Here is a 27,841-nt window from a genome sequence, read left to right on the forward strand (position 1 = left end):
TGGAAGTGCAAAGTGAGGAACCTCCTTAGGAAGCCGAGGTGGACTGTGCAAAAGGCATTACCATGGAAATGGTATAGGCGATGATCGAAAGAGACAGAGAGGCCAACCACGCGGTGGAAAAGGAGAAACACGACGTGGCCAAGAAGGTGGTGGAGAGCCTGAATCAGAATCCACTTGCTGATTCAGTTTAGAATTTGGAGGTACCCAAAAGGTTCACCCAGCCGGGTTTGAAAGGTACGACTGGAAAGGAGATCCAGCGAACCATTTGCATCACTTCCGGCAGCAGATGCCACCGTGGCAAGAGGCGAAGTATGACGGCCTCCGATGCATGATGTTCCCCACCAGTCTGAAAGGGGGAGCATCTGATTGGTACTATCGGTTGGCGTCGCAGAGTATACAAAGGTTCGAGGAATTGGAGCAAGCTTTTGTGAATCACTTCATCCATCAGAAGAAGAGGGTGGTGGACGTAGCGGATCTTTTTAATGTCAGCAGAAGTCCGCAGAGACGTTCAGAAACTTTTATGCAGATTCAAGGAAGAGACCCTGAGGGTGGAGAGTTTGGACGAGCGAACCGCGGTCATAACATTCCAACATGGACTAAAGCAGGGAACTAGGGTGCATGAATCGGTATCAAAGATTGAAGTTACCACCTTGCATGCTTTGTACTTGAAGGTAGAGAGGTATATCCGATACGAAGACATTTTGCGGAGAAACAGTAAGGAACCCAAGAAACCCGACAAGTCAGTGCATGTCATGGCCACAGAGGATAGGAGGGACAGAGACAGGACCGCGGCATAGGACGGAGGAACATACAAGGGGTAGACACAGAGGGCAGAAAGGGGCAGGGACCAAGCCCGAAGGGAGTATAGGGAGAGAAAACCCTACCGCGAGATAGACTTGACTCCACTGAACAAGCCGTTGGAGGAAATCCTACCCTGATCAAGGGACAACGACATTACGAAGAACCGCGGAGCTCGCCTAAGGAGATAGAAGGAAAGCCGTTTTGCGCGTACCATCAGGTTAGGAATCATGCTACCAATGAATGCTTTGCTTTGCAATGGTTAGTAGAGAGAATGATTGGGAGATGGCAGCTAAAGGAACATGTCAAGGAAGTTTAGCCGATCGAAAGGGTTCCCGCTGCGGCCTGAATCCTGGGCACGATAAATGTTATATTCAGCGGAGAAACGCTGGGGAAGAACTCCCACAGGGATAAGGTGAGGAGGACAGCCAGTCTGCAGCAGATCAACAAAGCCGTGAATAGTCCGCGGCCAGTTCCAGGAAGTAGCAGAGAAAAGGACAGGATAGAGTTTACTCCAAAGGATCTGGAATCGGTGAGCTCGCCACACGAAGATGCGCTGGTGATTACCATAGCAATAAGGAATTACATGGTGAAGAGGGTGCTGATAGACTGCGGAAGTTCAGTAGATTTGCTATTTCAGAGTGCGATGGAAGAAATGGGGATAGAAAAGGAGCAAATGAAGCCTCCACAGACCAACTTGTTTGGATTCAACGGCAGCATGACTGATCCATTAGGGGAGCTAGTACTGTCGGTGACCGCGAGGCCGGTGACTGTTTTCACCAAGTTTATGGTAGTGAACACTAACTCGCAATACAACGCGATCCTGAGAAGAAAATGGATTCATGAGATGAAGGCAATTCCCTCCACTTATTACCAGGTGATCCACTTCCCGATGAATGGGGGAATGTATGAGATAAGGGGGGATCAAGTCACAGCTCAAAACCTCCACCAGGTGACAGCGAAGGGTCTTGTGCGCGCGCCCGGTAAGGGGACGTCGGAGAGAGGGGACAGTCTAGCATAGCAATTACAGATCGCGGTTGAAGAAAAGAGGTCGCTTGTCGGGGGCAAGACAATGGACGAGATTGAGGTTGTGAGCATCGGAGTGCCCGAGGAGGAGAGGTTTGTGAATGTGGGGGCAAGTTTGTTAGAGGATTGGAAGGCGAAACTGATCGCCCTGTTGGCCAAGAACAGTGATGTGTTTGCATGGACAATCGAAGATTTGAAGGGTTGGACCCAGAGTTGGTGTGTCACAGATTGCATATGTGAGAAGGGGCCCGCCCAGTCCAGCAGAAAATGAGGACCATGAAACCACAATATGCATAAGGAATTCGGGAAAAGGTAAAGAAACTGAAAGAGACAGGTTTCACCCGCGAATGCAAGTTCACTGAATGGCTGTTGAATGTGGTAGCAGTGCCTAAAAAGAATGGGAAAGTAAGAATGTGCATGGATTTCACAGACGTCAACAAGGAGTGTCCAAAGGATTGTTACCCGATGCCGCGGATAGATGAGTTGGTGGACCGAACCGTAGAGTATAAGTTCTTTTCATTCATGGACGCGTCGATGGGCTACAATCAGGTGGTGATGTACGGCCCGGACCAAGAAAAGATGACATTCATAGTGGAAGGGGGAACGTACTGTTACACCAGGATGCCTTTTGGTCTGAAAAATCCGGGGGCAACGTTTTAGAGAGTGGGGGAGAAGATGTTCGAGGCTAAAATCAGAAAGAAGATGGAGATCTACATAGATGACATGGTAGAGAAGAGTATGACTAAAGAGGAGCATTTGGAAGGGTTGAGAGAGACATTCGCCATATTACGAAGACACAAGCTGATGTTGAACCGAGAGAAGTGCACATTTGGGGTAACATCCGGAAAATTCCTGGGGTATATAGTCACATATCGCGGCATAGAAGCAAACATAGATCAGATTAGGGCTTTACTAGAAATGTCATCCCTGCAGAATGTGAAGGAAGTTCAAAGGCTGGCTGGTAGGGTTGCGGCGCTTAATAGATTTATATCCAAGTCATCAGACAAGTGTTGGCCCTTGAACCTACTGTTAAGAAGGACAAGTAACTTCCAGTGGACCGAGGCATGTGAAAGGGCGTTCCAGGAGTTGAAAGAATATTTGGGCAAGTCCCCAATCCTGTTGCGGCCGGGACAGGGGGAGAAGCTATACTTATATCTGGGGGTGTCGGAGTGCGCAATTAGTTCAGTATTGATAAGGATGATGGGAAAGACAGAGAAACCGGTGTACTTCCAAAGCAAAACAATGTTGGATGCCAAAACGAGGTACAGTAGGATTGAAAAGTATGCCCTGGCACTGGTCTTCTCAACACTGAAGTTGAAACCATACTTCGATGCTCATTCTATGGTAGTCGTGACTAACTTGCCACTCAAGCAGGCATTGAGGGTCGAGAAGTCAGGAAGAATGTTGAAGTGGGTCATGCTGCTCAACTCTTATGAGATCGAATACCAAGCCAGAACCGCAGAGAAGGCCCAAGCAATGGCGGAATTTCTGGCCGAGTTTCCGGTCGAGGACCCCACCTGGGGAGAAAATATGGTTATGGAACAGGAGACAGACCAAAATCACGACCCCTTGGATCCATGGGACATGCAGAATGGTTAGAGGATATTCGCGGATGGTTCAGCTACAGATGCTTGGAACGAAATTAGGGTGGTGCTGGTTACCCTCGAGAACACTCGCCTAGAGTTGTCAATGAAACTGGGTTTTGCGGCTTCGAACAACGAGTCTGAGTATGAGGCAGTGATAGCAAGGATAGATTTGGCCAAAGATTTGGGTGTGTGCAAATTGACAGTGTTTTCAGATTCTAATTTGGTAATATGCCAAGTCAATGGAGGATTTGCGGCGCGGTGCCCTCGGATGGCCAAATATCTAGAGGTGGTACAGAAAAAGGCAGGAAAGTTTGAGAAAATCGGCTTTGCTCATCTAGGCAGGGGGGAGAATAGACATGCCGACGCCTTGGCATACGTTTCCGCGGTACTCCCAGGGACAGAGGGCAGATCTATTGAGGTCAGGGTGCTGAGCAAACCAAGCACTACGGAAGATAAGGATGTGTGCCTTACTAAGGAGCAAGAGCATGGGTGGATGGGACCCATCAAGAGTTACCTATCGGGGATAGATACAGGGGATAAAGGTGAGAGAAGGAGAATGGAACAGAGGTCAAGGAGATACATTCTGACAGACGGAGAGTTATATCGGCGGAGCGTCAGTGGACCACTCTTGAGATGCCTGGGGCCGCAGAAAGTGCAAGAGGTATTAGGAGAGGCTCACGAAAGGGTGTGGGAGCCACTCGGCCAAAAGGACAATGGCCCACCGGTTGCTATCTCAAGGGTACTTTTGGCCTCACATGAAGAGAGATGCGACTGAGTATTCCAAGAGGTGCCGAAAATGTCAGACCTTTGCGCCACTGATTCATTCACCTGCAGAACTGTTACACAAGGTATTTAATCTGTGGCCCTTCGCTATGTGGGCGTTGGATGTCGTTGGGCCCCTGCCTATGGCCAGTGGCAAAAGGAGGTTTATGCTGGCCGTGACAGACTATTTTACGAAGTGGGTTGAGGGTGTGGCCCTACAACAGGTGAAAGAGGAACAGGTGAGAAAGTTTTTGTGGGAGAATATAATATGCCTATTTAGGCTGCCACACACCATCATCGCAGACAACGGTACTCAGTTCATAGCGGGAAAAGTGAAAGCCTTCCTCCAAGGCTACAAAGTGAAGCAAGGGTTTCAGCCCCGTACAATCCCGAGGGGAATGGTCAGGTAGAGTCTTCCAACAAGGTTATCCTGGATAATTTAAAGAAAAAGCTGGAGGAGTGCAAGGGGTGCTGGGCAGATGAGTTAAATCATGTACTGTGGGCGTATCGCACAACGTCGTGGACATCTACAGGAGAATCCCCTTTCGCAATGGCCTATGGAGTGGAGGCAGTGATCCCGATGGAAATGATGGCTCTGACGACTAGAACCTGCAAGGCGGTAGAGGCATGGGTGAACTAGAAAATATTGGCCAAGGAGCTGAACCTAATAGAGGAGAGGAGAGACACTGCGCGCATCCAATTGGAAGAGTATCACTGTAGATTGCAGAGACAGTATAACAAGCGGGTGAAGCCGCGGACATTTCATGTGGGAGATCGGGTACTTCGGAGGGTGACCCCAGTCACCAAGGAAGAGATAGATGGGAAGTTGGGACCCAACTGGGAGGGACCTTACACCGTGGTGGAGGCAGGGATGGCCGGGACCTACAGGCTGCAGACACCCCAAGGGGAGAACATCAAGCGGCCGTGGAACGTCCGAATGTTGAAAGAATTCCATGAGTAGCTTTTGTCATGGGTGCTTTAATTAAAGAAAATTGTACTTGCTTCATTCGAACTTTGTAATGTTATTTTGAGGTAGCTACTATGTTAATGAAAGCAATAGCCAAATTTTCCCATCTGATGAATGTGCGTTCGCTCATGTGTGTGTTAGGCCGGGAGCAGCGGATAAGGGTTTCTACATCAATGTTGACTCTTTGGCTGATTTGGGGGCAAGCTGAGTGGCCCGGGCATGCTCAGCTGCCCTCAACATCGCCATGGCCAACTTGGGGGCACGCTGAGTGGCCCGCGCTTACGCAACGGCCCTCAACATCTCCTTAGTCAACTTCGGGGCATGCTCAGCTGCCCTCAACATCTCCACGACCAACTTGGGGGCACGCTGAGTGGCCCGGGCTTACTCAGCGGCCCTCAACATCTCCTTAGTCAACTTGGGGGCAAGCTGAGTGGCCCGGTCATGCTCAGCTGCCCTCAACATCGCCACACCAACTTGGGGCACGCTGAGTGGCCCGAGCTTACTTAACGGCCCTCAACATCTCCTTAGTCAACTTGGGGGCATGCTCAGCTGCCCTCAACATCTCCACGACTAACTTGGGGGCACGCTGAGTGGCCCGGGCTTACTCAGCAGCCCTCAACATCTCTTTAGTCAACTTGGGGGCAAGATGAGTGGCCCGGGCATGCTCAGTTGCCCTTAACATCTCCACGACCAACTTGGGGGCACACTAAGTGGCCCGGGCTTACTCAGCGGCCCTCAACATCTCCTTAGTCAACTTGGGGGCAAGCTGAGTGGCCCGGGCACGCTCAGCGGCCCTCAACATCTCCGCAGACAATTTGGGGGGGGGCTCGCTAAGTGGCCCGGGCATACTCAGCGGCCTCCTACCTCGCCAAAGCAAATTGGAAGGGGATGAACGCCACGGTGAAACAAGATGGTAATTAACTAGGGAATGGTGTCAACACATTACAAAAGAGGAACACTTAGAGTGTAATGAGTTTTCATAAAACACAAGTTAAACAGGAATGGAGACCCACTGCGGTCTGCTGGGAGTACCCAGAAATCCAAACCCAGGGGTTGAAACCAAAAAGTTAAAGTATCAAAATATCAGATACAACTGTGCAACTGGCTAGGCCAACAGACAAAGTGAAACTTAGATACACTTCATTTCGAATCGCCCAAGGCATCAGCAGGCAGACCGCCCTCCTCCGCCGCGTCGGTGGATTCGTCCACATCAATAGGGGACGAAGACACCCCAAGAATGGCAGCAGCTTCCGTCTCAGGAGCGGGGGATATGGCCGCAGATTCAGTTGAAACCAAAGCAAGAGATGGGTCAGGAAGAAGACGCCCGGCGGCAGTAAGGACTTTGAAGTGTTCAGTGACACCTTTCAGCGACTGTTCCAAATCTGCCTGGGCGGCAGCCCTGTCGGCTTCCCTCTGGTTCTCTAGCTGAGAAGCGACGCCTGCCACATAGTCCTTGTAGGCTTCCTCAGCGCGCTGGAGCTCCTTGTGATGTTTAAGGGCAGTGATACGGGCCTCATCCCTTTCCTTCTCAAGTTGGGCGCATTTCGCTTTCCACCCAGTGGGACCGTGAATCTCAGCTTTCACAGACTCGAACGCGTCCAGGGTGTTGGTTAGACCGCGAATCACATAACCCACATCCAGGCTCAGCTGAAAGGACAGACCAAGTTAGAGAACAGTAAACAATAAAGAGGGAATAGAGATGGATGGGGTGCATACACGTTCCCAACCAGTGTATATCGCCACTCGGTGAGAGGCGAAGGAGCCAAAATCCCCATACGCTTGGTCCCTAGGAAGGTGGGAGCTGAAGAAGAGAGACGCAGCCACTGCTGGATTATCCAGAGCGGAGTCACGCGTGGTGACGTCGCGGTCTTTGGCCTTGAACTGAGGATGCAAGAGTTCTACCAGCCCGTCGGGCAGGGGACCAATTTGAACCTCCTCTTTGCCAGTGCGGTAGGTGGAGGTCCGCGGTGATGAAGGTCGAGAGGAAGGTGCAGGGGCAGTGGGGGCAGTAGTCTTGGCCTTCTTAGCGGGAAGGCCCTTTGCAGTTGCAGCGGCAGGAGCATCACCGTCGGAATCGTTGTCCCAAAGCTTGAGTTTGGTAACATCCATGTTGTCAGAGGTGCCTGCAGGGGGGGGGGCAAAATCGTCGACCCAGTCAACTATGGAAGAGTACGACCTGGGGACAGTAGCAGGGGGGACTGAGAAAGAACCAATGGAGGGCTTACGAGTCTTGGAGGCTGCGGCCTTTCGGGTGAGAGCTTGGCTGCGGGAGATCTTTGTGGTGTACCCAAAGGACTAATGGGCTATGGGTTTCGCCTTCCGTTTCTTGGGGGGAGATGGTTTGGGTTTCCTTTCTTTGGGCAGGGGCAGAAGGTAGAGAGGGACGCGGTATTGGCAGATGTCTTTGAGGGATGGGTCTCAGAGGAGTGGACTCCCTTTGTCAGGGTCAATGCCGAGGATGTCACACTGGTTGACCCCTAGGTTGCAGAGTCGGGTGAAAATCGCGGAGGAAACACCAGCGTATATTTGGGAGTGGGAATCCGGGTTCCAACCTGAAAAGCAGAGGAAAAGATATGTCAAGGAGATAATAGAATGTGAAACCAACAAGGCAATCAACTCAACTCACCGCGGCAGATAAAATGGGACGAGTGCCTCAAAGACAATTCAGGGGGGAGAGCAGCGGAGAGGAAGTTCCCAGATACGTAGAGGGGATAATGATGTCAGACCTTGTTGGAGGTGGTGACGCGAATAACAAATGATTTCTTCTGCGGACGCAAGCAGAAGGATTGATACCCCACGCTCCCGACCTTGGTGCTTTTCTTGATAAAATAGTGGGATGTGATGTCCTGAAGGGAAATCAGAGGGGTATTTGTGGTATTGTAGTAGTTGGCTGCGAACATGATTCGCCAGAAGTTGCCGATGCCTTGACACGGCAGAATATTAAAATGATTGCAGACTTCAACATCTAACAAGGATAAGGGGAAGCAGAGACCAGCCGCTATTTGCCCCACTGTTGCTACTAAAAACCCTGGCTGCGGCGGTACTAAATGGGGAAAATGAGTGACCCCTGGCACATGTTCCAATACCACATCCTCAGGAATGTCGTAGGCAGCCTTTACAGTGGCCAGGTTGGGTTGGGAGTAATGAGAGGGAGGAGAAGGTAGCACAAAGGGTCTACCGGAGGTGGATGGAATAGTGGCCCCACGGGATGACTCCGTGGAGGGAGAGTCTGGGTGGTCGGCGGAGGGGCCGGAAGATCCAGACTCCGCTGCATTTCTGGATGATCTAGAGGTCGGGGATGCAGATATGGTGGATCCGATAGCGGAGGAGCCACCAGAGTCGGAGCCAGACATGTCACCAGAGTATGATGAACAAGACAGACGGGGGGGGGGGGGAGAGTGATGGACGAATAGTAGGAAGAAAGAAATGGACACGAAAGAGCAAGAACTAAAAAAGAAAGAAAATGATGACCAACCAACTTACTCTAGCAAGAAAAGGAAACTGAGAAGTGTGAGCGCAAACCTGAGCAGAGGAGGCGATCGGCGCGGGGAGTGTAAGCAAGATGCAAAGAGAGCTTCACCGGAGATGGTAGGACAGATGCAAGGAACTCACAAGAGGAAAAGGAAGAGCACAAGAAAACTGGAGTAAGGGAAGTTGAAGGTATAGTTAGAAAAATGGAAAGTGAAGAGTCGGGAAGGGGGAGGAGTGTATAATAAAGGTATTGGGTGGGATTTGTGTAGTCAGGGGCAAAACGGTAAAAGGGGGGTGGCGCGTGTGAAAAAGAGAGCCATTAAAGAATAAATGTGTGGCATCGCTAGAATCAAGGAGGCAGGGCTAGTTGGGCGTGCGCCGCAAGTCACGTACCTAGGGACATGTGGCAAGGGTCTAGAGGTCAAGGCAGTGGGTAGCGTGATAATCAGAAAGATTTGAATGATTGATGGGTGACAAGACAGTGTGGTAGTCTGACAGCTGGGGAGTCTCGGCCCGCGAATCCGTTAAGATCCGCGGACCGAGAGGGGGCATTTGTATTAACCCCTTTTTAGTCCACTGAGGTGGCATGTCCGCTGGCCTGAAGCAAGATAAGAAAATGAAGGCGCAAAACACCTGATCAGGGCCACGGCTCTGAAAAAGTGGTCGGGCCGTACAGCAGCATGTGGAAGTAGAGCGGTCAGAGTCAAAGAGCAGGCAACTTAATAAAGAAGGAACAGGGGGTACAGCAGTAAGGTCGCGGAACCCTAAGAAGACAGGTGTGCCAGTGTGGACCAGAAGATGGAAGGAAGATCAATGGATAAGAAAGAAGGGAGGAGGATATAAATAGGAACATTAGAGCAAGAAAAAGGAGGGAAAAAAAATAGGAGGGAGAGTGAGAGAGATTAGGACATAGGAGCTTAGAGGTTGTAATTTGTGTGCATACACTTACCCATAAACTTTAAACCCTGAACTCATATAGTGTAATGGGTAAGACCATAAAACAAATATGTAACATTTAGGTGTACAAACAATGGTTAGTAATGTTTTTTTAATTATTGTCTTAAAATAAAGATTTTGTCAGCCACTATGAACCAAATTTTAGTGAATTACTAAATTTGCCCAATTTTGACCAATTAAACGGTTTATATCAACTATCCAAAATGAGATAGGTTAGTCTTTAGACAATGTCTTCTCTTTATAAGACGGTCCAGTCCAACCATCCAATGCAGACGGAGTTAGCCTAATCTGAATGTCTTTTATTTTAAAGTTGGTTCCAGTTAACCGTTCTTAATACAGGTCCAACAAAATCTCCTCTCTTTATAAGATTGTCCAGTTCAACCATCCAATACAGACAGAGTTAGCCTAATCTGAACGTCTTTTATTTTAAAGTTGGTTCCAATAAACCGTTCTTAAAACAGGTCCAACACAATCTCCTCTCTTTATAAGACGGTCCAGTCCAACCATCAAATGCAGACAGAGTTAGCCTAATTTGAACGTCTTTTATTTTTAGGTTAGTTTTGATCGAAATTAAAACTCTAACTAATTTGAAATTTTGGGAAAATGTTTCAGACCAATACATGTAAACAATGAAAGTCGAAACATCAAAATTAAAACATGTAAAACATTTGGTTCCAAAATATATAAGAAACTCAATTCCATTCTATCAAAGTCTTTACAAAAATTCTTCCTCGCAAAAAATGTTTCTTCATGTATCCTCTGTAAAAGTATAAAGTATTTGAAACATCTATTTACCCAACTACACTAATCGACAAAAATTAGATCTCTTTTGAAAGCCTTAGCTTGAGCAATCCCTTGAACATTCAACCCTTGGAATGTCTCCACACAGGTTTTCACTAGAATTTCCCAGCCTTTTGCTATTTCTAGACTATTTCTGCTCCAAAACAACACTATTTTTGGAATTGGGCAACCATCTTCCAAATCTAGTTTAATGTAATGATTACTATTAACATAACCGATCCCAAGCACATTAACATTGTTTAGATCCACTAGGGATCTCATAGGAAGAAAGGTATAACAATATGATGTAGAGAACTGTACAAGCACAACATCAAATCTCGATGCAAACAAATACCCAGTAATAGGCATATCTATCCATTTGTTCCTCTTGGCACGAGTTCTCTTCTTTTTCCTTATCCTTTTATTTAATCCATCAACAGCTTCCTGGGAAAATATCCTCACATAATATTCCTCATTTGACATTAACTCACTTAATAACTCTTGTCTCATCCAAAACCAGTCAGTTTGTTTGCTTCCCAAAGCCAAGTAGAGAGCCCTGAAACCACAATTTCCATCGCCGACGGGGTCTTCAAAACCAACAATAAATTGTAGCAATTCATGCGGAAAACACATTTTATATCCAGATTGAGCAATGGAGCAACTGACATCAAAACTCAACTTCTTCTTCCCCTTTGAAACATATGGTTTGGCCTTGGGCTTCGTTATAGATTGTGGAGTCACAGGTGGAGCATCTGGAGGATGTTCAATTTCATTAATGGAGCAACCAACATCAACATTTTGTTTCTTCCTCTTTGAAACATATGGTTTGCCATGGGCTTCGTTATAGATTATGGAGTCACGGGTGGAGCATCTGGAGAATGTTCAATTTCATTAATGGAGCAACCCACATCATCATTTGGTTTCTTCCTTTTTGGAACAAATGGTTTGCCCTTAGGCTTTGTTATGGATTGTGGAGTCACGGGTGGAACATCCGGAGAGTACTCAAACCATGACGGATCTTGGGTAGTTGACTACTCTTCTTTTGCTGGCCTCTTCTTAGTACTGCCTTTAGGGCAGCCCTTTGGTGTAGCATCCTCCTTTGGTGGCTCCAATGATAAACTTTCAAGCGTTGCAAGTTCCATGAGCATCTTTATCATAGATCTCTGCTGGTCTTCAGAAGTCGATCCTAGTCGTTGAATAAATAAATCCATAGCTGGTTTGTAATCAACACAAATGGGATAACTGGCTCTCGGTTTAATAGACAATTTTTTCCAAAATTCATCAATTTTAGAAAGAGGTATTCTGCACCCTTTTTGTTTGAGTATCACTAGCTCATGCGCACACGGTAAACCGTGTGAAGTACGCAAAGTGTGGTCACAAACACTATCATCAACCCCAATGACATCTATACGTCCCATCTCTTCCAAAATCAAATCTAAAGCTCTCTTTGAAATAAATCCTCTGAGCTCACTAAAAAACTCGTCATTGTGCTCATGGTGAAATCTAGTTAAACTCCTCTCAAAAGAGGCTCTAATTTCGCTCATCTCAATATTGATAACTGGATGGATCAATTTCCACATTCCAAGAAAATCATGTTTGCATGTCCCGCCGAGCTTCGACTTGATCGAAAGCATGCAATCTTTCCACCTTATTCGTCGTAGTGTTTCCATAGTGCTTTTGTTGGTCTATCCAGTAAGCAACAAATGATTCTTTGTAAGGCAACCATGTTCTATGCAAATATTGGATGAACACAGGATAGTCTTTAAAAGCTACCTCTATAGAAGCAAACTTTCTAAAAAAAACCCTCCTGTGTCTTTGACTTTACCACATTAGTCCACATGGCACAATGTTTATTTATGTTTTGCTCGTCACTGAGAATATTTTTTCTCATTTTCAAGACACATTGGGACATGTGCCATCGACACAAGTGCTTCTTTGCATTTGGAAAGACAACATCGGCTACATTCTTCAAAGCTAGCTCCCTATCAATCACAATCAACACTAGAACTTCAGGCATGGTATCTCTCGAAACCTTTCCAATGCTCAAGTGTAGTCATACTCTTTTTCCTTTTCCATTAGCACATGACATGCAGTGAAATCATATTGGTCGATGTCACTCCTGCAATCTCTAACAACTTGAAATGATACTTGTTTGTCCTATACGTACAATCCATGAGAAAATTTTGGTTAAAAGTCTTAGCCATTTGGATCGATCTCGGATGGGCCCAAAACAATTCGCAAACCTCATTGCTACCTTCTCGATGTTTACTGTATTCCACATATCCATTTTCCCTTAACAATCTACCCAACTCTTGCAACTGTGTTCTATTTTCCATTTCATCAAGTCTAATTCTGTGTCTTGTGTTATAAATTTGTCTCATGGAGGACGAGTTTAATATATCTCTTGCTTTGATAGCATTCATGACCTCTTTTGGTTTGACTCCAACTCTACTCATCTCAGATACAAGAATCATTTCCATCTTATTAAACCTTCCTATATAAGAGTGACCCTCCATAGTTTTTGCCAACCCATGATTATGACGATCACAATCAACTCTTGGACATCTATCTAAACTACCACGTTAAAAACACGCTTTTAATTTAAAAGGACAATTCATCTTTTTTGTTCCAGTCTTTCTCATTGCCTTCTCATTTGCTTTTACCTTTTTATGAGATCGAAATTTACCACCACGCTCACATATCAAAATAAGTCTAGGAGCCTTCCCACCAATTGCATTTTGAGATTTCCCAGTGACGATAATAGCTCCCACTTCATTTCCTTTATGTTGTGTCCAATCAATCAAATCTGGACGACTATCAAATACCTATAAATCAATTTAAGTATTCATTAATCCATGGGTAAGAAGATATTAAATCAAAGAAGTAAGTTTCAAAATAAATATTCATCCATACATGTTCGGTTTAATCTATGTAGTGCTCCTCCGAAAATGCATATGAATTTTGTGAAGTCCGAAGTGCATCAATTGGTACCTCATTATAACATTTACATTGAATTATAATGTTAGCTAAAAATTTGTCACAAGAAAAATATCTATCAAAGTAACTAAGAGACGGCCAAATTAGACTGTCTAATGCTTCATAGGTCGCTCCAGTTGGGGCGCCAGAGTCTTAGAAAGTTAGTTGGCCTGGGATGTCTCGAACGTAAGACTATTCCCATTTCCTAACACTCACTATTAAAATCAACCATAAATGGAAGATATCGTCCTCATAAATTGAGTTTGCATAAATACTTTGTAATCACATTTTGTACAAGTCGTCCTCATAATGATCTCATAATAAATTGATATTGGAATCATTATGAACAATAGTTGTGTATGGAGTTACCTCGTCTTGGTCACTGTCTTGGTCACTTGATTGAAATTTCTCTTCATTAAATAGTTCATTTTCCACATTAAAAACATCATATGCCCATTCCATTTCACTGTCATCCAAAAAAAAATGAAAAACAAAAAGATGGGTTTTAGGGTTGTAAATAGAAATAGAACAAAAGAATTTGAAAAAGAAGATGAATATGTGTAGAGCAAGAAGAGATGTGTGGGTTAAGTTTATCTGGATTGGAAAATGAGAGGAGTGGGAAAAAAAGGTGTGGGTTTAAGGAAGGTTTCTTGAGAGAGTAAAAAGACAAAAGTTGAAATTTAGGTGTTTTCACTTTTTAAATGCGGTCTGCCCTAATATATTATTTTGGGACATATCCGGTATTTAAAAAGTTTAAAATGGGGTCTGCCTTATATATGAGGTATGTATATAGCAATTCCCATTGAAAAGAGAGAATGGAGCTAGGTTTTTCTTTTTTTTTGGTATAGGTCGGGATGGGATTTTGAGTTTTCACAAAAGGTTTTTTTATTTTTTTCTTTTATTTGATTGTTACGGCGAACAGTTCCCAAAACTGGGCACGAATTTGCTTTTTTTATCTGCCGAATCATTATAAAAGCTGAGATGTCCATCTCAGATTTTAAAAAAAAGGGAGGCTGAGGTGACTTCCTGAGAGCATTCTCAACTACTCAGTATTAATGTTCTTTGATAATGACATGGGAACATAAGCTTACTACAAAATATCCTGATATATCGCGATATTTGGAGATATTTATCCAAATTTCAAAGAAAGATATATAAATATCACGATATGTTCAAAAATATATACGACTGTAAATATCGGTGATATTTCGATGATATTTGCGATATTTATGATATTTTGGGATATTTTGTGATATTTGGCGATATTTTGTGTATATAACAATTTTATTTAATATTTACCAATATATTTCAAATAAATATAAATAATGTATCATTATATATCAAGAAATATCCACAATATCCACGATATTTGTTGATATTTTGGATATATCCACGATATTTGCATGTGAAACAATGTCAAATATCCCCAAAGAGAAGGATATATCCATGATACATATCCAGAAATTGAATATCGATAAATACCCATATCCTGATATTTTATACTATGAACATAATTACATCACGAACGTATATGAAAATGGTTTTGAAGGAGGAACAAGATAACAAATAGAAGTAGGTTCAACAAGAACCACGCAAGTTTATCTGTGGTGTGATTTATGACTTGGTATTTGGTGTTCTCTCATTCTACATAATTCTGCCTTACTATATCTTTATGTCTCACTCTATAAAGCTCCTATTTATATTAACTATACAAGTGAAGGCTTGAACTGTATATGTGGCATTTTAGATCAGGAAACACATCCCACAACAAGTGTAATATGACGGTATAAGAATGCAGGACATCACATTAAAAGGTACAAAAGAAAGAATAATATCAAACTTTAAAAAACCAACAAATTCAGTGGAGGTCTGCAACATACTAATCATATGGTTCTGATTTTTAACATATAAAAGCAAGATTGAACGAGTATCAACGCTGGTCTGACAAAAACAACCAGAGCATCCGTTTGTACTATTCACAATAGTAAATGATTAATGAAATGAGTTTTTTTAAAAAGAAAACTGTAGCATTACCACTTCTACAGTTCTACTTCTTCAATCCAAAAATCAACTCCACTGTGTTGCTCATTGTACTAAGGGTGTCATTCAAGGTTCTACTAGAATATTCAACTCCGCTTGTTACCACTGGTCAGCCGCCATAAGCTGATAATTAAAACTGAATGTCTACAGCAAATCAGCAATATAAGAAGCTGGAACTCATCATTTGTGGGTACATCGTTGGATTTTGTCAACCATCTGAGTCGAGTGTATTGAATGGAGACTTCCTCGAGAGATTCCTGCGCATCCATCACATCAAAATATATTGACGTAAGGACAAGTTTACACAGGATTCGTCAATGATTTTATTAAAATATTTGTTTTAGATACTCATTCTCTAAACACAATATCTACATAATAGAGAAGGTGGATTATCATCATTTGGTGGATACCTTCACTGGATTATTACAGCCACCGAGTTGAGTTCATTAATTGATTGAAGTTCTTTCAACTCTAGCTTCCACAACTAATTCTTGTGTATCTATTCATAACTTCTGTTCCATTTAAATGACATTACAAAGAGGTCAGAATCATACTCAATATACAAATCTCCAGTAGAAATAAGAAGTGGAGTAGTAAACAACTGAACACTAGATGGCATCATCAAGAACGAAAAACCAAAGACACAAAGAAGAAGAGAGAAAGTCCTACTCACCAGGATCCCAAAAGAGAGACAGGCTCGATATGTTACTTAAGAGAAGCCGCAGCAGCATCAGAATCAGGACACAAGAAGCTTACCATTGGTGTACTGGAAGGAACTTGGAAGTGACGGTGCAAGGCCAAGGGCACCAACAATCTTCAAATTAATGGGAAGAACATACTATAAAGTCCATAAGTTGATACAGATGATGATTATGGTCTCACAAAAAGGTTTGGAATGTGGGAAACCTTGGCCCAGTCCTTGCCCTTCTCCTTCTCAATTTGAGCATGTAGATCACGATGAACATATTCAATCCTTAAAGATTGAATAGAGGTGAGGCATTGCAGCCCTTGTGGAAATATCCTCAGGTTCTCGCATTTAGAAATTTCCAAATCTCCAAGAAGATTGAGATTTTGTATGTCTGGGAAGGATGTCAACTTAGGTAACTCTTTAAGACGTAGAGTTTGAAGGGAAATGAGGTACTGAAAATCCTCCTTTGACAGTTCCAACTCTGAACAGCCCAAGATAACAAATAGCTCGAGGGATGATAGATACTGTAGCCCTTCAGATAAAGAAGTTAGATTGTCACACCTAAAAATTTGCAAAAGACAAAGAGAGCTCTTCGTGCCTTGGATCCCCATTGCTGGCAAAGACTTCAGAGACTTGCAAGACTTAATTGTAAAGGAAGTGAGAGAAGTCAGTTTTTGTAATCCTTCTGGAAGAGACACTAGGTCCTGACAGTCGGTAAGTTTTAATGAAGTCAGTTCTGTAAGATTTTCTATTTCTTCAGGTATACTCTTAAGCTTGCGGCAGCGCACAATATTCAAAGATTTCAGAGCAGTTAGATTACATAGAGAGCCTTTAGGAAAAAATGTTAATTCTGCAATCAAATAGATTACAAGAGAAGAAAGACTAGGGAGGCTTCTCAATGATCTTACTATAGTTTCCTTGCAACTCCTAAGTGCTAAATGTTTGACACAAGGGAGGAAAGGAAATGATTCCAACTTGGGGCAATCCTTAATGATCATACTTTCGAGCCGAGGAAACAACCATTCTCTTTCGTTCTCATTCGAAGGGTACCATTCCTCCAAACTGCACAGTTTTTTCAGGTAGAGCCTTTCTAGTGATGGAAACCCTTTGACACTTCCTTCACCATAGAAGTCATTCCTGATGCACTTCAATGAATCCATTCCATTAATGTATAGGACCTTAAGCAGGGGAAGTTGTCCTAGTGGCGGAAGATTTTCACATCTAATACAACCTTTAAGCTCAAGTTCAAACAAACCAGGGAGGAACTTCATCCAACTTGCAAAGACGAATCCACTGAACCCTTCTAAAACCAATCTTTTCAAATTTGGATGAGGTTCAAGTCCTTCAAGCACCCGTTCAACGTTTTCTTCCTGTAAATCACCATTATCACCACTAAATTTCCAAGACAGCTGCAATGAAGAGAGGTTTTGCTTTCCAACCAAATTAGCCTCTTTGGCCTCTGTTGAATCCCTCACATGCTGAAGCCCTTTTAAATGTAGTTCTCCTCCAAGATGGCTCAGTCCTTCCAACTCTTTAATCTGTTGGCCAACCTTTTGCCCCACAATGAAGATACCTAACGTGTGAAGGCACGTCAATTGTCCAATTTCAACTGGCATTAGACTTAGATTCTTACATCCATGAATATCTAAGTGTCTAAGGTTCTTCAAGTTTCTCATGTATTTGGGCAAAACTTGAAGCTTATAACAACCTACAAGCTTCAGAGTCTGCAAGTTAATCAAGCGACATATGGATCCCGGTAAAAACCGCAGCGAAGTTTTCGAGAGGTTTAGGTACCTAAGACATCTTAAACTTCCAATTGAAACTGGCATGTGTTTGATCCTAATGCCAGTCAAGTTTAACGCACGTAAACACTTCAGCATCGTGAAAATAATATGAAGAGGTAGAACATGTCTGTAGCTTCCCAATAAAAGATGTGTTCGCAAGAACTGATTCGGTTTGTATAAAGACTCAAAAAATTTCGATGGCTTCCATGATTTGAATATCAATGACAAATGTTGAATGCTTTTTGGGACAGTGACTGTCTCGTCAACCTTCATGGCAAAGCATTCATTCACAGCAAGAGAACAGGCGAGATCATGCATATGGTCGTGCATTTTACAGGTTTTTATGTTGCCAAAATTGTCTCTCTGCAGGTCTTGGAAGAAGGACCGCCGTAATAATTCATTGAAAATCTTGTTTCCAACATCTTCCAACTCCGTTCTTCCATCAAGTTGAACAAAACCATTTGCTATCCACAATTGGATTAAGTCTTCTTTTTCCATCTCAAAATTTTTTGGAAATACTGAGCAATAAGAAAAGCACTGCCTCAAATATGGGGGCAGATGGTCATAACTCAATCTCAAGACACCTAAAATTGCACCTCCTTCCTCCTCTGGTAGTTCCCAAATTTCACTATCTCTGACAGAGGACCACTCTCTTACCTCCCTTTTAAAGCGCATTAAGGCACCTAAAACCTTCGCAACAAGTGGCATCCCTCCACATTTCTTGACAATCTGCTTCCCAATTTCCACCAAACTTGCATTTGATTCCTCGTCTTCCCTACCAAAAGCACGTCCCCTGAACAAAGACCAACACTCATCCTCTGATAAAGTTGTCAGATTGTACACTGGAACTGTGCCCAGGACTAGCGCTACGGTTTGTAGACGAGTAGTTACGAGGACTGAACTTCCTTTAGCCCCACATGTTAACGAACATCTCACTTTGTCCCACTTGTCTTGATCTTCACTCCAAACGTCATCCAGCACAAGTAAAAACCTCTTCCCATCTAGTAATTGGCTCACTTGACTTTGCATAAGATCCAAGCCTTCAAGATCACAAGCCTCTCCTGACAGAGATTCTATAATCAATCTTATAAGTCTTTTGACATCAAAATCTTCAGCTACACAGACCCAGATTCTTTCTTCGAAATGCTTTGATACTCTTTCATCATTGTAGACCAATTGCGCAAGAGTAGTCTTCCCCAGGCCACCAATTCCAATTATGGGACAAACGGAAATATCATTTTGACTACTCGTGTTGTCTATCAGTAGCTTCACTATATTCTCTCTGTCTTCTTCTCTCCCATAGATCTGTCGTTCAGCTATGACAGAGCTAGTTTCTCGATCTCTATCAAATAAGACTCCCCGCTCCGTAACTCCATCTCTCAAGTGAAACTTCAGTTTTTCTTCAGCAATTTCATCAAATTCCTCTAGGATCTCTTGTAACTGTTTTCCAATCTTGTCACGAAAAACAATTTGTTTGAAATCCAAAAAGGACAAGGAGGAGCCGATTACCTGCTTCGTGCAACTACTGTTTGTGATATCCAATTCTGATCTTCGAACTTCGGTTGACCACTCATCCAAGATGCTATCAGCTTTGTAAACAGTATCCTTAAGCTTCCTTAGCCAATTAGCAATGGCCTTATCAGTGACTTGCTTCAGTTCAGCATCTTCCAGGACAGCGCGGATGGCTGACAGTTTGCTAGAAAGCTTTTCCATATCCTTTTCGACACCCCAAAGTAAGCCAAGCTCTCCTTGGAAAAGGGAGCTAAGGTTCACAATGAGTGCTCCAAGAACTGTATCCATCTTTTCTGTTCCGTTGGTGTTTTGAATTTGGTTTTTGAGTTAAAGGGAAGGTCAATGGAAAGGTTTTGGTGAGGTATCAGGGAAACTTGAGGATCATAATATGGATGCTCCTTTGTCCTGTGACAATGCCGATGCACAGTTTTGACAGATAGGCCATGTATGTCATGACATGAAGTTAGAAGGCATGCTACGTTTCGCTTTCTTTGTTTTCTTGGGCCTGCTCTCTTAACTCTTAACCATCATTGAGAATATCTCCCAACTGACCAATCCCAATTCACATTAGCACTTTAGCACTATCGAAAGTTACTGGTTGCTAAAACAACATGCACCTGATTTAGCTACTAGCACTAACAAGCACACTCGTCCTCTACCACTTGAGATTGAGCCATCACCATCCAAATTGTACCTAAACCCTGTATTAAACCCAGAAGTTGAAAATGTCACAAAATGATCTTCCTGGCTCTTAGTGACTGGCGACACTTATTTCAGTGAGAATTCAATTGTATCAATTTGCCACTCCCTGAGGTTGCAACTCAACGTAGATATTATCCCATTTTCAAATATGCAATCAATGGGAGTATGAGACAAGACGGATAAAAAAAAAAAGACAACAAACTATAATATTCCAATTACAGTAGACCAATTAGTCTTACTCTTCCCCTAATATAGGGCGATGCCTGCCACAACATCACTAGCCAAGATTCTCCCCCTTTTCCGCTGAAACAAGAAACCAAAACCCATTCAAAAAATAAGTTGTCAGTCTCAAAAACAGAATCTAGAGACGGGTGTGAATACTTCGAACTGTCTTCTTGTACGAGAAGAAACCCTTGGACGACTTAGTTGTTTTAACTTTTAACCTAAAATGCACATTCATTTAATAATTGGGCATGTGAGAATTGACTGGGAAAGAATTCGAGATGGTAGGGAAGAAATTAGGGAACTCTGTTTTAACTAGGAAATTAGGGAAATCATCCTCAAAAGTCAAAAAGATAACAACTCATTTGAATATTTCTAACTTACTACTTTTATGTCCTTCCTTGACCCCCATGGCAAAATTTCACCCCATAATTCATTATGTAAGTTCGTCACTGGAAAAACAACAAGGACACAAGGATGTCTATATATCCATTCCTGCTACAGGTTAGTTACATATATACTCTGTTGAAGATTCTCCACAAAAAAAATGAAAATCTTGGATGCCATTTCATAAAATACAGTCAATGTACTCTCGTCCATGTTAACTCCTGTAAAGACCTAAAAGATAATCCTCTATGCCACCAGTAGGCCACTTATAGTCCGCCCACACTACGAGAATTCTATTTCTCCAAGAAGAATCCTTGCATTTCTTTGACATCCGAAAAAAGAACAAGGAAGAAGTGTTATTCATACACTATGTAGATCTTTGATGTGTACAATGACGATAGTTATATCATCTGTCCGACTTTCATTCTCTAACCAAAGCTTGTATGATTCTCGAGCAATGGCAGCACATGCATCCCGAGGATCTGAATATTTCACCACCTACAAGAAAAAAAAAAGATGAACACCAGTATCTTTCAGAAAAAAATCCAGGCAAAAGGCAAGGAAAATAAAAAACGAAATGAAATCCAAGGCATAATAAATAACCAGTCCCACGGTTAGAATGAACTTGAGGGAAAACAGGGTTGGTAAAGAGGAACCACAATGCTTGGCAAAGGCAAAAAATCTCACAGGTAATCAGGGATAAAGCAACAGTCCAATATAGAATTCTATGCTGATCGGAAAAAGAAATTCTATTTGATCAGCATGACAAGTTGGTACGACAGGCCGATTGAGAATCCTATCATGTATTGCCCTCTTCCCAGTCCACTTAACTTTTCCTCGTGCAATACCATCCACGAGTTAAGTAAAGGATGGAGACTATCAACTAGGTGAAGAAATTTCCCTCAGACATGGCATGCTTAAGATTTAAGAACCTTTTTTCCACGAATTCTCAGGTATACTTATCAACAAAACAGAGTGTACATAAAAGGACTAGGTGGCCTACTGAGGTACAAAAATCAATTACAAGCAGAAGACAAAAACAAATATAATCGGATCAATCACTGCCAGAAACAGTAACCAAATAACCACAAGAAATCACAAAACACCATCATGCCACTGCAAAGTGCTAGCTACGTACATCATATGCAAAAAACGCCTTTGCATCCATGATGGTATGCATGGTGCCCTACCTAGGACTACGACTCAATAAGCCGCTGTTTTGCTCTAACACAAAGTAAGAATTAGTGACCACAACTATCAATGGCGATAGCATCAAGAGCAATTTGAAGGATAGAGCAGTGTGTTAGAGCACCCATTTAGTATATACATCTGTGATGTATATATGTTTGATATTATAGTGAATAGTCGGCACGTGCCACACACATGTCATGTGCATAAATACATAACAGATTGATTATATACTAAAGGGGTGCTCTAACACAGTACTCATGGACGAAGCGATCTATCTTTGTCAATGGACTCATTTACCTTTGATCGACATACTAAGAGGTGTGGACAGACACACTGTTCGGATACCATCAATTTAGTAGGATTCCCTGACGGATACTGCTCAATTGGAGTTATGATGCTTGGATAGTCTTAGAGACTTAAGGCGAGCCTCAAAGGCAATTGAGGCGTAAGCCTCAATGTCATAAAAAATACACTGAAAGAATACAGAAAAATATAAATATATAAAAAGAGATTTGGAGATAAAATATGTTACATGAATAAATGAGAGCAAATGTAGAAGTAAAATTATGAGATACGGTATGTGATATGAAAAAAATATTCACATGCATTTTTAAAATCTTAAGCCTCGTACACTGCCTGTGAGGCTATAGTCTTGGTGCGAGGCTCTCAGGCAAGACTCAATGCGTGTTTTCTAAACACTGAGTACTGTAGATGATTTTCTGTTGTATTTCATTTTTTGGTTTCCTTTGAAAGATAGATATTCTACAACCTTCGTTCATTAGCTACATAATGTTTAACGCTTTTACTGCTCCCCCCAAAACAAGACATCGAAGAAAAGGATTGAAATAAAAAATGGATTTCATAGACTAAAGACTGAGGACCAGTGGTGCTCAAGCATTAAGAATGAAGACTCACTCCTCAACTTGAAGGACCCATCACCAGAACTCCAGAAGATGGAGAATGACCGTGTCGATTCCTATAACAAGAAGGGGATTGAGATAGAATTTTCTACATGGTGATAATGGTGATAACTTCATAATCAAACTTACACCAGAACAGACTCAACAAGAAACTCACTGAAGTGTGCAAGTCTCAATTAAATAGCTAATGAGCTAAGTTACATTGACACAGATACGTGTGTCTGTATCTGACATGGATACGCAGTGTCTGACACGGAGAAGAATATAAAATTGAGGTATATTACACCCAATTTATGTCCATGTGTGTCGACACAGACACGTGGATACGTATCCAACACAGTTATTTTTAAAATATGGCGTGTCCATGTAACATAGCTAAGGAGTAATGATCAATAGAGACCGATTTCCACTAGAACTGAAGTGTGCAAGATTTAAATAGTTAATGGGTTTAGTACATTCAGATTCCAAATCCCATACCAATAGTTACAAGTAAAAGATTTTGCTGTTATTCTTGACAAAAGTATCTGTATATACACAAGAATTCATTTTCCTGGATTTTACCTACACAATCTAAATACATTTCAGCTACATGACTTGACATCCTCAGATAGTAAGAAACACGTGCCTAGATATTCCACAGTTAGTAAGAAACACACGAGTAGAAATTCCACAATGCTTATGCAATATTATAACTAAATCACCAACCAAGTAAATAATCTACTAATCAATCTTAGATTTCAATAGAGAGTTTTTTTTCGGGTTTTACCATATCTACGACAGCTTGGCTGGACAGGAACTCAAACACTCCATCACTTGCTATTACAAAGAACGGATGTTCTGGGGTAAGGTGAACCATTGACACCTCAGGAACAGCAACAACACCTATCTTCTCAGCCGTACTATCTCCTACACTTCTTGTGAATGCAGTTCCAGGATACATCCCATTCTGTACCCACAACCTTGGGGGATCGCCTCCATCACTCTCTTCATCACCCCACGTCTGAACATCTGGATCCTTAATTCCTTCCACTTGATCAACACTCAAAACTCTGGCCCCACAAAGCTTTACTCTCTCATACTCGTCCTTTCTGAAGGGTGTCTGATCATACGAGAGGTCCTCCGCTATAACACGATCCCCACTCTTCACAGCAAGCACAGCTCGAGAATCACCCACATTCCCAACAAAAAGAGTGTTCCCACAAACGAGTACAGTAATCGCTGTTGTACCACTCATAGAGTCATCTATCTCACTGTCATGAAGCTCCAAATTTGTGGACAGAAATGCAGAACTATAAGCTTTTACTGGATCCTCTGCCAACATAGGATCTTCTGATAGTATCTCAACCAATCTATCCCTAACAAAATTTGAACACTGAGTACCATACTGTCCATGCCCATCAAAAACACCCAAGAAATGAAGATTCGGGTTCCCTTGAACTTTCGTTCTAACACAAAAGCAATCTTGGTTTTCCTTATCAGGCGAATCAGGGTAGTACCCTCGCTGCGTAAGAGCTGAATACTCTAAACCATACTTGTGTGAAGGAATATCAATATACTCCAAAGAGCTCTCTGAAAGTATGCATTCATGGTTTCCATTAGGGTGTATATTATTCCCACCATTCTCTTGATAGTCCCTCTGGTCCCCATTCGAAGAAGTCGGGTAACTACCACAACACTTTCCATGAACACAACCCATATTTCTCAAGCTAAACAAACAGTAATACCAAACTCTTCACTTAACAACTGTACTAATCTCTTTCAAGACTCAAATTCATCATAACTAGCAGTGTTAAGCAAAAGGTGGTTTCTTGAAGACAAGTTCTTGGAAGCTGATTTTAGTTACTTAACATGAAGAAAACAGTAGAACCCTAGTGAGTGCAATAGGTGTTCTTGAAAACACATGAAAGAGAGATATAAAGAAAAAGGTTTCACCTGAAATCCAGAAGAAGGAGAAGAGCAGTTTTTAAGTTTCAATTATTGCCCAAGGACTTGAAGCTTTCTTTTTTCTGGGGTTTTATAAAGGGTCTTTGAAAAAACTCTGCTTATAATAAGCACTTTTTAGTTGAGGCTGAAGAAAGAGTGCAAGCCGTGTAGTCAAAAAGTCGTTTGGATGATTCTGTTTATTTGAAGGTTTTAGGGGCCAACGGGTTTTTCCGCATGTTAACATGTTTTAATAAGAAAAAACAGAGCATGAGACCAAAAAAGCCTTCAGAAAAAAGGGACAAAACTATTGATGTTTATTAGGTGAAGGCGTTAAGCTAGTTCAAAATATGTTTCGGTTTAGGTGAATGTGATTGAATATTTCCTTTTCAATGTCATGCTTTAAATTTTGGTAGTTTTGAGGTGATTTTCAGTAGTTAATTTTTGGATATTGTGATTGTGATTGGTCATTAGAATTTATTTAAGATCTTTTTGTTTGTTTTATGAATTAAGATGTCCTAAGAAGTAAGAAGGGCTTTCACTGTCATCAATACTTTTGTTTTTTTGGGTTGGCGTTCTTGTTTTTAAGCAAAGGTTATCTAATAATCAGATGCTTAGAGGAAGAACTCTACAAATGTGGGCTCATTTAATATTTTTCTTTTTCTTTTAAAAGATTTCATCATATCTCCAAGCATAATACAAAATATCTCGATATATCGTGATATTTGGGGATATCTATCCAAATTTCAAAAAAAGATATATAAATATCATGATATGTTCAGAGATATATATGACTGCAAATATCGACGATATTTGCGATATTTTTGAATATTTTGCGATATTTGGCGATATTTTGTGTATATAACAATTTTATTTAATATTTACCATTATATTTCAAATAAATATAAATAATATGTCATTATATATCAAGAAATATCTATAATATCTACGATATTTGTCGATATTTTGAATATATCCACGATATTTGTATGTGAAACAATGTCAAATATCCTCAAAGAGGGGGATATATCTACGATACATATCCAGAAATTAAATATCGATAAATACCCATATCCTGATATTTTGTACTATGTCTCCAAGTACTTTTATATCATCAGGCTTTGCTTTGGTGTTCATTATCTTTATAATTAAAGTGATGGATTTCTATATTGTCAGTAAAAAGAAGAGCTTTGTCCAATAAGGGTGTGAGAATCCACAAGTGTGTGTTCCCTTTGATTATTAGAATTTTTACAAGGGAAATAAAGTTTTTCTTCTTTACCAAAAAAAAAGAAAGTTATTCTTATGAATCGAAAAGTAGCACAATTACAAGGAATGCCAGCACCCTAGCTGGTAACACACGCGACTTGAGTTGCATTGAGTCCCTCGCTAATAGTGTTAAGGGATGCTAAATATGTGTTCGGGAGTCGGGACTTTGGGGAATAACAATTTCAAGAAAAAAGAAATTTGTAAATTAGCTTCTATGCAACTAAGACGGTGTATTCTGAGAAACAAGGTTTGAATTACACATGTATTCCGATAAGCGAATTTTGCTGCAAATCGATCACACTTGCCCAAAGATGTGTCGCTATGGAGTAGTGGTAGGCTTGAGTTTGTAAGAGTTATAGAATGTCCTCAAAAAACTTATTTTAGGTTCATCTGAAGGTTCTAATGTTGTAAAGAGATACTGTAATATTATTCTCTTACTTCTATAAAATATAGGGTGAACTACCCCCTCCACTAGATGGGAAATTAGGGTCTCCCCCCTAAATACACACAAAAAAATTTCGGTCAACCCACTTTGACTTTTTTTTTTGTGTGTATTTAGGGGGGAGACCCTAATTTCCCATCTAGTGGGGGAAAATCTAATTGGCTCATCTAGTGGGGTGGGGTGGGGTGGGGTGGGGGTGTAGGGTGTAACTAATTAACCCTAAAATATATTTTTACTTGTGTGCAAAAAAAAAAAAAAAAAAAAAAACTCACACCGTGTTATTGCTATTAGCATTGCAATTGTTTCATATTTTGCTCTGTTTTTATTGAAATAGATCAAATTATTTTTATCAACTTCTTCTATTAAATATATCAATCGTCACTCGTGTAAAACATGTTGGGAGAATTTACTAGAAAATCACACCTCAACCTAGTTACTCTCTATTCCAAATGACTTTTTTTGGATGTAGTCAGACCAAGAAAGTCACCTACCCAAGACTTTGGTAATTGTCATAACAAATTCAATAGAGCAATAAATACTACTACTTAATCCACATACAATCTATAACAAATAATAAATATGAAATTAAATGCAAAAAGACACAAGATTTAAGGTGGTTAGGTAAATGTTATCTACTTCCACACAAGAGCCGAGTTTCCTTTATAATAAAGATTAGAGCGTTTACACGAGTTAACTAGAATCAAGAACAAACAACCTTACTCAAATCCTAACTCAATAGAGCTCCTACAATTCCCTTGAAAATGAATCTCTCAAAGTTATCTCAACCCTAACCATATTATATTGGTAGAAAAGTATAAAGACTTTTTGTAATTTAGATAAAATATAGGGACTAATATATAATTTAGACAAAATATAAGGACTGTTATGTAGTTATCGTAAAATATAAAGACTATCTTACAATTACCATAAACAATAGGGACTGTTATGTAGTTTATATAAAGCTTAGGAACTTAAATTTATATAAAACAAAACAAAAAAAAAAAAAAAAAAAAAAAAAAAAAAAAAAAAAAAAAAAAAAAAAAAAAAAAACAAAACAAAACAAAACAAAAAAAACATAGGAATTATCAAAATGCCCCTAGGACGTACATGCACCAAAATTATTGTTCATCGACCCAGATTTTTTCATTTAAAATATAGGCAAAATCGTTATTTTTCATTTATATATATATGAATAGAGTCCCGATCTTATAAGTATATACTTAAGTTAGTAATTAACAGACTACACCTTACAGGATATCAAAAAAAAAAAAAAAAAACCTTACAGGATATCCACGAGATTTAATAATCCTGAAACACAGAAAAAACCCCACCGTAATCTCTCTCTCTCTCTTTTATTTCTCTCTCCTACTTTTCTTTCTCCCGTAACTATTCTTCTCTCTCAACCAAATTAAATAAACAAAATCTCTCTCTCTCTCTCTCTCCT

General features: G+C 41.3%; 4 protein-coding genes and 1 pseudogene across 5 annotated transcripts; 2 read left to right on the top strand and 3 right to left on the bottom strand.

Moving 5' to 3' along the window:
• Positions 1 to 3,513: 3,513 nt before the first annotated feature.
• Positions 3,514 to 4,185, top strand: LOC147517768 (uncharacterized). The gene has a single exon (XM_086593699.1). It carries the CDS (start codon positions 3,514 to 3,516, stop codon positions 4,183 to 4,185), a length of 672 nt encoding a protein of 223 aa, XP_086449825.1.
• A 97-nt stretch (positions 4,186 to 4,282) lies between these two features.
• Positions 4,283 to 4,812, top strand: LOC147517769 (uncharacterized). The gene is made up of 2 exons (XM_086593700.1): positions 4,283 to 4,411; positions 4,453 to 4,812. The coding sequence occupies exons 1-2, from the start codon at positions 4,283 to 4,285 to the stop codon at positions 4,810 to 4,812; spliced, it is 489 nt and encodes a 162-aa protein (XP_086449826.1).
• Positions 4,813 to 10,371: 5,559 nt separating this feature from the next.
• On the bottom strand, positions 10,372 to 11,765 carry LOC147517770 (uncharacterized). The gene is made up of 2 exons (XM_086593701.1): positions 11,383 to 11,765; positions 10,372 to 11,218 (listed from the first exon to the last, which is right to left on the bottom strand). The coding sequence occupies exons 1-2, from the start codon at positions 11,763 to 11,765 to the stop codon at positions 10,372 to 10,374; spliced, it is 1,230 nt and encodes a 409-aa protein (XP_086449827.1).
• A 3,365-nt stretch (positions 11,766 to 15,130) lies between these two features.
• Positions 15,131 to 20,796, bottom strand: LOC147517771 (putative disease resistance protein RGA3 pseudogene; annotated as a pseudogene). Its single transcript, XR_015211557.1, has 5 exons — positions 20,656 to 20,796; positions 20,289 to 20,352; positions 16,037 to 20,048; positions 15,774 to 15,875; positions 15,131 to 15,620 (listed from the first exon to the last, which is right to left on the bottom strand). The product of XR_015211557.1 is annotated as a putative disease resistance protein RGA3 pseudogene (transcript).
• LOC147517772 (putative protein phosphatase 2C 35) lies at positions 20,740 to 24,937 on the bottom strand. Its single transcript, XM_086589873.1, has 2 exons — positions 23,536 to 24,937; positions 20,740 to 21,156 (listed from the first exon to the last, which is right to left on the bottom strand). The coding sequence occupies exons 1-2, from the start codon at positions 24,463 to 24,465 to the stop codon at positions 21,019 to 21,021; spliced, it is 1,068 nt and encodes a 355-aa protein (XP_086445999.1). The 5' UTR covers positions 24,466 to 24,937; the 3' UTR covers positions 20,740 to 21,018.
• Positions 24,938 to 27,841: the final 2,904 nt, after the last annotated feature.

This window comes from Coptis chinensis, chromosome 2 (assembly GCF_015680905.1).
Source record: "Coptis chinensis isolate HL-2020 chromosome 2, ASM1568090v1, whole genome shotgun sequence".
Taxonomy (NCBI): domain Eukaryota; kingdom Viridiplantae; phylum Streptophyta; class Magnoliopsida; order Ranunculales; family Ranunculaceae; genus Coptis; species Coptis chinensis.